Source organism: Carassius carassius, chromosome 4 (assembly GCF_963082965.1).
Source record: "Carassius carassius chromosome 4, fCarCar2.1, whole genome shotgun sequence".
Classification (NCBI taxonomy): Eukaryota; Metazoa; Chordata; class Actinopteri; order Cypriniformes; family Cyprinidae; genus Carassius; species Carassius carassius.
In genome coordinates, this window is record NC_081758.1 from 32,782,189 (window position 1) to 32,792,164 (window position 9,976).

Sequence of the window (9,976 nt, forward strand, 5' to 3'; positions counted from 1 at the left end):
TTTGTTTCTTTCAAAAAAGAAGACTTAGGCTAATACCTAAGTCATTTTGTTTCTCAAGTATATATATGATGATTTTGTTTAGATATTTATATGTATGTATATGTATATATATACATATATGTATATATATGTGTGTGTGTATATATATATATATATATATATATATATATATATATATACATACATACATACATATTGACAAATGCTTTTTTATGAAGCACACAAAAATTGTTTAGATTTATTTCAAACCGAACATTAGCCCTATTGTGTTCATCAATGACACATTTGTGTATGTGTGCACAAGAGAGTGAGAGAATTTGTGTGTATTGTATGTGTTACAGAAAGAGTGAATTGTCTGTGTGTTCTTATTTCTGACACAACTGTAGTATTGTATTGAATGTGCTCTTGTCCCAGTCTGATTCGAAAGGTCACAGCTCATTCACTTTACTTAAAAATCTGTTTGTGTACTTCTGTTTTTGTGAGCACCAGTTTGAGTTTTAGCCCATTGGAGCAGTAATGTAGTAGTAATGACCCAGAGAGTAATGTGAGGGGGTTTTGGTACTCCTAAAAAGGCATGTTTGAGAGTTAAGACTTTTGGAGTAAATGTTATAATTAAGTTTTTTAATTAAGGGGCTAGGGATTGCATTGTGTCAGTGAATGTCCTCACAAAGATAACTGTACAAGAATTAATGTGGTGTACTTGTACAGCTATCTTTGTGAGGACTGGTTTGAGTTTTAAGTGAGTGAGGACAAATAGAATAAAGTGAGGACATTTTGGCCGGTCCTCACTTTCAAGGACCACTTTAAAGGGCCTGTTTGAGGGTAAAGCCTTAGTTTTAGGGATAAGGTTATAATTGGGAAAAGGTTAGGATTAGGCACTAAGTTCTGATGGGTAGGGTTAGGGTAAGGAGTTAGAGATTGTATTGTGCCAATGAATGTAGTCACAAAGATAGATGTACAAGTGTGTGCGTGCGTGTGCTAATTTAACTATGGTTTGGGGACAAATTTGTGTACTACAGTAAATCTGACAAAAACCTAATTTGTAAAAATGGTATTAAACAAACTTTTTCATTGTAAAAATGCAGAATGTTTTCTGTTGGACTTGTAGTATTCATACTATTTATAAATACTACAAGTCTAACAGTTGAAGACTTTTTCATTTCCTTTTTTAAGAAACACTAGAAGTCTAAGGATTGTCCCCGTTTAGTTAAGTAAATGGTAGTGTATAAGAATGTTTATGTAGAAAAACTCAGCCCAGAAGTAAGCGCTACTAGTGTTTGTGCACTAACTTTTTGGCCAATGTGCTTGTTTTTATCATGCATGTGCATGTGACCATTTAGGGTTCATTGCACTGAGACACACACAAACACACTTACTCTTTATTTATTATGGCAGTGAAAGAGGGCACTGCGTCTTTAAGATCTGCCCCAGTGTGTGTGTGTTTGTGAGAGAGAGCTGAAGGGTTTGTTTATTGTTCCTGGGACAAAAGCGTGAGTGAGAATCATAAAAGCATTGAGGGAGATTAATCTACACAGCAGATCAGAGAGACAGAGCGCGATACGCACACACATACTCACATGGGTAAGTTTACCTGAACTCACCTGAAACCATTTTAACTATTGATATGATGTTCATTATTCCATAATTTTGCTTATATTTATGGACAGATTTTTAATTAATTGGTGTATATGTGATTTGCATGTTAGATACAGTATGTTGTATAAACAAATGTATACAAGAATTTTAATGAAACTTTTTTTTTTTTCTTCTTTTTTTTGTAAGATGTGTTTAAAATACCATCTGCTTGGTCAGAAGCTTAGAACATCACTCCTGCGTTTATGATGTAGATACATTTAATGGATCCTTTCTAATTAAAAAGGTTGTTTTGTTAAAATAACCAGCTGGCTCTGATTTTGATTGGCTAAGACAGTTGCTACGATGTTTCAGAGGTGTGGATGAGAAGACCAGTAACCTCAGGAGACTCCAGACAGAGAGGTCACACCAGGTCTTTAGGTCAAATATACTCTTCTCGGAGGGGGACTCTTGTATGGGCCAGTGCCAGTCTAATATGGGAACATTTTTAATGTATTTGCTTGAATGATTCATATGTATGTGTTTGTTTAGTAGGTTTCTCTCTTTTTTTGGATACAAGATTATCAGCCTCCTGCAGAATCACATCTTCTGTTTCAACTGTTCGAACAGCAAATGTGTGATTTTTTTTTTGTTTTCTGCTCAAAACTAGGTACAGTTGACCCCAAAATGAAAATTTTATAATTTTCCACCCTCATATTGTCTCAGAACTGTATACATTTCTTTTTACTGCAAAACACAAAGGAGCACTCGTGTCCAAACAATGCTGAACCACACTGAATTTCATAGTACAGACAAAAAAAAAACATAATTTTTTCTCAGTATATTTGTTTTTCTTTTGTGTTTTACCTCCGCAGAATGTCATACAGATTTGTAACAACATGAGGGTGAGTAAATGATGACACAATGTTCATTTTTGGGTGAACTCTCCCTTTGACAAAGTAATTGAAGGGTTTATTTGAAGTTTAAGACACCAAAGCACCTGTGACCCTACAGAGAATAAACGGTTTGGAGAATGAATGGATAGATAAATGGATGGTGCTGGACTGTTTTGACACTTCTTGAGAAAAAAAAACAGTTTAAAAAGAGTGCAAAAGATTGGATGACCTGCCAAAATCCCAATCGTAGCCCCAGTGGTGACAGTATGTGTCTGTCTGTGCCGCTATGGGTGAAAACACAATGACGTACTCCACTGCTGGGACTTGTGAATGTGTGTGTATTTTGTTTGTTCACAAAGATAGTTTTTGTTGTTAAAACAAAAGCCATTATGACTGTCACAAGTGCTTCTTTTTCTGACCACAAAACCTCAAACACATGTGAAAACGCACGCACACAACCAAAGTCTCACCCTGACACCAGGCTACTCAGGAGAGAGGGAGCGTGAGGGAGAGAAAGAAGCAAGGGCGGGAGAGAAGCAGCTTAAGCAATGCGTTTTTTTCTTCCTTGAGGTGGACAGTGGAGTGTATTTGAAGAAAAAAAGAGAAATTACCTTCCTCAATTTAGACATCACAGCAACAGAAGACAGAAATCTCTCTGGAGTGAGTGGGCAAGCATCTGCACGGTTCTCTCCTGGTGTGGGTTCGACTCGGCAGTGTCGATGTTTCCAGTGAAACAGCCGTGGTTGTGTAAAGCGCTAGGTGACCTGAGATGCATCATCTTCTCTCACAGGATGGAGACTGCAGAGCTCCATAGCTGAGCCTTCTTGGGCTTGTTGTTTTCTTTGGCTTATTTTGGTTGCTTCATTTAAAGAAAAAAAAACAGTTTTTAGCCTTTTATTGGTGCACTTGTTTTTCCTGTTAAATATTTTGGTGCATATAGTGCATAGTCAAATGTTCTGCTTCCTCATCTTTTACTTTTTTACTTTTAGGTTACTTTTTTGTGATTTGGGTCAATTCTGTTGTACGAGATTTCAAAATGGGCTTTGTGATTGCCTGCTTTCACTTTGTCTGCGTTTGGCTTGTTTATCTGTGATTTCATTACACACTTACTGACTATTTACAAGTGAGCGTGTGTGTGTGCGTGCGTGCGTGCGTGTGTGTGTGTGTGTGAGAGAGAGAGAGAGAGAGAGAGAGAGCGAGAGTTTCAGAAAGCATTTACTCATAGAGAACATAGTATGTTTTTGAGTGTGTCCTTGATTAACTGTAGGCCAACTAACTCTTAAATGCTCATTAGAAGTGTTTGTTTTAAGTTTGCATACTCATTTAGAGGTTATCTGTTTGATTTTATAGTTGATTATGAATAGATTTGTGTAGTAGTAGTAGTAGTAGTGTGTGTGTTTGTGTGTGTATATGTATAAATGTGTGTGTGTCTTGTGTGTGCTGCATGTGCAGTTGGTGTGTTGATATATTATTCACCTACAGGTTGCTATGACTGCTGCATCCGCTGCCTGGGCGCCGTGCCCTACACCAGCCTGCTGGCCACCCTGCTCTGCTACACTGGCGTGGCGCTCTTCTGTGGAGGAGGGCATGAGGCGCTCACTCACACACGCACATTCGTAGAGCTCTACTTTGCAAGGGAAGTCCAGGATTTCACTGTACTGGCAGACTTGTGAGTTATTGACATTACACAGTATGTGAGCACAGAATTGCTTTTTTCATTAATCAGTGTTTTTTTTGGCATAGTTTGTTAAAGTTTGTCTTATGAGACCAATGGTTTGTGTTTGCATGTGTTATTTACTATATATTTTCTGTGTTTCAGTATAAAATATTTCCAGTATGTGATCTACGGTCTGGCCTCCTTCTTTTTCCTCTATGGATTGTTGCTCTTGGCTGAAGGTTTTTACACCACCAGTGCAGTAAAGCAGACTTTTGGAGAATTCAGGAGCACAAAGTTTGGGCGTTGCTTCAGCCTGACTGTGAGTCTATCTGTGTGTGTGTGTGTGTGTGTGTGTGTGTGTGTGTGTGTGTGTGTGTGTGTGTGTGTGTGTGTGTGTGTGTGTGTATGTAAGAGAGAGAGAGAGAGAGAGAGAGAGAGGGGATTTAGAATTTTGTGGTCAAAAATGTGATTTCTTGGCCTAAAAAAAACATTAAAATACTATTAAAATTGTTTTATTAAAATTATAATAATATTATTCAATAAAAAAAATACATCAAATTAATTGATAATAATTATTTAAAAATATTAAAACATTAAAAAGTCATGGAAAAGCTATGGGAAGATTAGTAGACATGTTTTTTCAGTTATGCTCAGTTCTAAAGTATTAATGCACAGTGAAATGACTCTCTGTAAATATGATCTCTATGAAATGATTTTGTCAGGGAAAATCATAGTTCGCAAAGTGCGGGAACTCTTATACTTTTATTTTTCTCTTATACTTATACTTATATTTTTTGTATCTCCTTCCACATCTATATATGTATGTGAACATTTATGACCATAAATTAATATGTCTTCTGTAAAGCAGTTAAAACACTGTTGAGACATATAAATCAAGTTTTACTTACTTTCTTACATGTCCATGCCTGTTATGTTGCACTCATCTGATTAGCTGTTTCTCTTGTCCAGTTTATAATCTTGACGTACATGCTCGCTGTGATCTGGCTAGTTGTCTTTGGCTTCACGGCCATTCCTGTGCTCTTCTTCATTAATATGGAAAGCTCCTGTCACAAAGTCAACATTCTGTCGGAAACCACCTTGTTCAACCAGCAATCAAGAGTCTGTATGGATGCACGGATGTATGGTACGTCTGCATCTGCATTTCTGTACATATGCATGAGTGTGTTCATCTGTACATATGCATGTGTGTGTTCATCTGTGCATATGCATGTGTGTGTGTTTTCGCAATCATGATGTATGTTGTTCTATATAGGGTTTCTTCCCTGGAATGCTGTGCCAGGGATTGTTTGTGGAAACACACTGGCAAACATCTGCAAAACACCAGAGGTTAGATGTTTATAATCCTGGACACACACACGCTTAGCTTTCAAGAAATCATATCACTCATATAACTTTTTTGTTTCTAGTTCTACGTGACCTATGACCTTTATATCTGTGCATTTGCTGGAGCAGGAATCACCCTTCTTGCCCTGGTTAGTAATCTAATACTACAGTACATTTACATTTACATTTAAAATGTAATACTACATTTTACACATGTGAATTTAATAGTCATTTTTCATTGAGGAAGATTTTGTGCAAGGTTATAGTAACCTTCTTCAAGAGGCTCAATGCTTTGTGTTCTTGAAAGCATCAATTATTAATTACTAAATCCACCTCAGCAATCTTTATGGAATTTAAAAAATCACAACTGACAGTGATATTGACAACCACTGAGAATGGTAACAGCTAATTTACATATTCATATGTAAATGCACATTGATTGATTTATTATATTTACACATTAATTTATATTTATTTATACACCTATTGACAAACTTTGAAATTCAGTGGGATTTTATTTGCACTGAATTCTTTGAGGTCAGAGTGCAGAGCTGTCAAACAGCATGAAGTTAATAACAGTAGTACAGCAGGGGAATGTTTAGTTTACAGTCAGTGACTGACCTCTCCGCTACTGACAGATCCCCAGCGTTTCTACTCCCTTTTCCCATGTATTTGGCAGCAGTCATTTCTCAGGCTTTATCTAAAGACAACCACAGCTTCTCTGTCTTAATGAGGAGCACAATAACACTGATAAAAACACGTAAATCTGTAAATAAGTAGGAAATGGCACTTACCGCAGCCCCCAAAATATTTAGACACAAGCTACACTTAATAATATCTAAATTTTATTGCATTAGATATGTGCCATCTGCAAACAAACAAATGATAACTTAAATAGATTTACACTGAACTTCACTTTTTGTAATTCTGAGTAGAGTATACTATATGTAACAGTATGATTAATCACATTTCTTTCTTTGATTATTATTATTATTATTTAATTTTTTTAAATGTGCTTGTGCTAGAAACTTTTTAAAGAATCGAGTCCTGAATTTTTCAGTTATACTATAGAACTTAAGCCTCAGTTGAGAAAGGAGGGATGTTTTTATAAAATGTACGCTGCTATGGACAAGACTGTAAATAAATAATGATGTGCTATTGTTGGAATTGAATTCCTTGCCTGATGTTTGTAGTGAGTCTCAAAGGGATATAAACATTAATGTCACAAGAGCTCAAATTTCTCCTGTTTAAAAAACCTTTTGCAGAGGAACGCATCAGATGTGTTATTTCTTCCTTCTTTTTTCCTAGTTCATTTATGTGGTTGCCACCACCTACAACTACGCCGTTCTAAGGTTTCTTGGAAGAAAGGGAATCCGTTGCTAGGTTCGGTGCTAGGCCCACATCCCTGTTGCCTGTGGCAGCAGTTTCAGTGGTCATTACTGTGGCCGGAGAGGAAACACAAAAGAGCTCCATGAAGCCCCTGCAGAGTTCTATCATACAGAACACAAACACACACAAGCTACTGGTTTCATGAGACAAACTAGTACAAACTACACTAAGGAAGGTTGACAAAAAATAAAAATAAAATAATTCTTTAAGGCACTACATGTAAAACCACAAACTGCTGTACTGTAGATCTCTGGAGGAGTGGAATTTAGCTTTTTCACCAATTTAGCTTCTCCTTTCTCTCATGGCCATTGATTTATTTTAATGATTGTATTCTTTGTGCTTTATGGTCTTATTAATGCCTTGCAGTTTGCCAGGATTTTAGCCTCTCTCGTCTCTCTCTCAAACGTTGCATCTTTTTGAGAGAGTTTGAGTGTGTTGTTCCTCAGTCCGATGTGGGTTTTTATTCTGTGTGACACAGAGAAACAGCGCTGTAGTGAGCAGCTTTCTTTGTGCCAATTTTAGTGTTAGTGTCACCTCCTGTGTGTGATTTTATGTTTATGTGTGTATTTGTTGTATATTTTGACTAACTTTGGCAATATGCTGAACCTGATCAATGATGGTGCTCGATCAAAGTAACTAACTTTTTGTTTGTTTGTTTTTATTGTTAACTTCCTGGCTCACTTCAGAAAACTAAATATTATTTCTACAGTAAGATGGATAACTGTAAATGATTAATAAATCTTGTGCAGAATTCAGACTAAAGTTAGTTTACATAAAATTGTGTGTTAACATTGTTGAAACTCATGCATTAAACTTTAATTTCCTTTAATGAAAGCTGACCTTCAGTGTTGTCAATTCTTCTCACGCCTACAGACATTTAAACAGGATAACTCAAGCTTATAGGACATGATTTGTCAGAAGACAAAAGAAATATATTGATCAGAAAGAAATCATATATATAAATTGATCTGAAAAGGTTTTTTTTTTTTTACAGAAAAATGGTGATGAATGCCCTATATGTGCAATAAACCGATGAAAGCAGTTTTTTTACAGATAAATAATTTCGTTTAATTATTTCAAACTAAGTAGTAGACTCTGAGATGTGTTTAGTTGTCATGGTGATAAGCTGCAGTAAAGTAGGTTGCTGTGGGATGAGTCATCAGAGCTGGAAGATTTGATCAAAGCATTTCTCACATAGGATTTTCCCAGCAAAGTGGTACAAAGATGAAGAGAGATCACCAAGAGGACTCCAGCAACCGTTACACTAAAACAGAGAGAGAGAGAGAGAGAGAGAGAGAGAGAGAGAGAGAGAGAGAGAGAGAGAGCGAGAGAGAGCTTTACTGATAACACTGCAGCACATCTTAATTCCGAATGAAAAAAATGAAATAAACAATGAAAAAAGTTTGAAGGTTGTAAAACATTTCATAAACAAATTCACTGCCCGCGCACACACATTGACCAGAGGAGAGCGAGACCGCGCTGCATATGATTTGTTCGAGAATTCCTCCAAATAAGTGCATTTTTGAATGTGAGGGAAAGTTTACCGTGTTCAGCTTCCCCGAGAACCCAGCGTTACATGAACAGTGGATGCAGTTTGTTTTTTTCCGGACCAGCCACGGAGTGTATCAAGTGTGTTTGTGTGTTCTGGTCATTTGAGTGACGAATGTTTTATAAACGAGGCCCAAGTCGACGCTGGATTTGCCCATCGTTTGCTATTAAAACATGGAGCCGTGCCTGTATTAAAAGACCCCATTCATGTAAGTACAAATGCATCAGATTTCTGTATTTTGTTGGAAATCAGCACATAAGAATATATGTTAATGGAAACAACACGAAATATCAGTATTATAGCTCCGCTCACAGCACGCCTCCAGGAGCTCGGCTTTTTCCCGGAAATAATCGAAAAGCTGTATTTTTCTTTTATAAATATGATAAAACTAAAGACTTTTTGGATATATGAAGGATGCAGTACTAGTCTTTAGGAGATTAACATGATATTAGGTGAAACTGTGTATGTTATTTACCCTTTAAAATTTCATCTCGGCACTTGCTTACAAGCATAGGCATGAAGCAGAAGAAAGGAATTCATACAAGTTTGAAATGGATTGATGGTGGACAAATGGCAACATTTTTCCTAGTATCCTTTTAAAAAATATCCCTTTAAGCTGTGATCAAGAAAAACAAAAAAGGAAATGGCAATAAATGCCTCAGGGCTTCTGTAGGTTTCAATGATCCCATCATCACAAAACATTATTGACCTTGTTTACACCTGTACTGGCCACCTGGGATTGGATCACCAAAAACCTTAAAACCAGATGGAAATACAGTATACAGACATGAAAACATGAATACAGAGAAAGAAAAAAAAGTAAACCTTGAAACAATCCGAATGGCAGCAAATGGCAGGAATGTTGACAGAGATTTTCACACAAGGGTAGCTTGCAGAAGGAACACATGGTTTTATCTTTCACACTGCAAAGGGAGACATACACAGATACGCACCCATCTTATGAAGAATGAAATAGTGTTCAATTCTAATACTTGTTGTAAGATAATGCAGGTATTTGGTAAGACAGGCAGGTCACACTTAATTTTACAGTGTTGATGTTTCTGTGTGTTTACATAAGAACTGATTTATGCTAACAAACTCACTTTGTTAATATTTTGTGGAATCTTTAATCACCTATTTTTGATTATATTGCTTTAGAAATTAATTAAAGCAAAATATTATAACACCTACTCAAACAAAGTCAACAGACATCATATCTTAATGAAGGTGTCTTATAAATGACTTACTTCAATTCAGCTTCACTGTTCAGTCTATTGTGCTCTTCCGGGGCTACCTCAGAGGGTTCTTCGGTCAGCTCTGTAGTTGGAGTTTCCAGAGCAGATACTAGTGAAAGTTCCCCATGATCACTTGGTTCGAGTGGAGCCTCTACTACAGGGGCTTGTGCTATTGTGACTTGTTCAACTGTGTTGTCTTCTTTATTCTCTAAAGGCTTTGCTGGGTTCTCATGTGGAGTTTTGATTGTATTCTCCTGCAGTGATCCACTGGATTGTGTTTGATCTGTTGAAGCTCCATCCACCAGTGTCTTCCGTGTTTCTTCTACAGGAGTCT

General features: G+C 36.7%; 1 protein-coding gene across 2 annotated transcripts; it reads left to right on the top strand.

Moving 5' to 3' along the window:
* The first annotated feature begins 1,425 nt into the window (after positions 1 to 1,425).
* On the top strand, positions 1,426 to 6,887 carry LOC132139846 (myelin proteolipid protein-like). Of its 2 annotated transcripts, none has more exons than XM_059548496.1 (7): positions 1,426 to 1,581; positions 3,951 to 4,137; positions 4,288 to 4,444; positions 5,095 to 5,269; positions 5,399 to 5,472; positions 5,553 to 5,618; positions 6,778 to 6,887. In XM_059548496.1, the coding sequence occupies exons 1-7, from the start codon at positions 1,578 to 1,580 to the stop codon at positions 6,850 to 6,852; spliced, it is 738 nt and encodes a 245-aa protein (XP_059404479.1). In that variant the 5' UTR covers positions 1,426 to 1,577; the 3' UTR covers positions 6,853 to 6,887. The 2 variants fall into 2 exon arrangements, with proteins under 2 accessions (XP_059404479.1, XP_059404478.1); XM_059548495.1 differs by lacking the exon at positions 1,426 to 1,581 and adding an exon at positions 2,711 to 3,227.
* Positions 6,888 to 9,976: the final 3,089 nt, after the last annotated feature.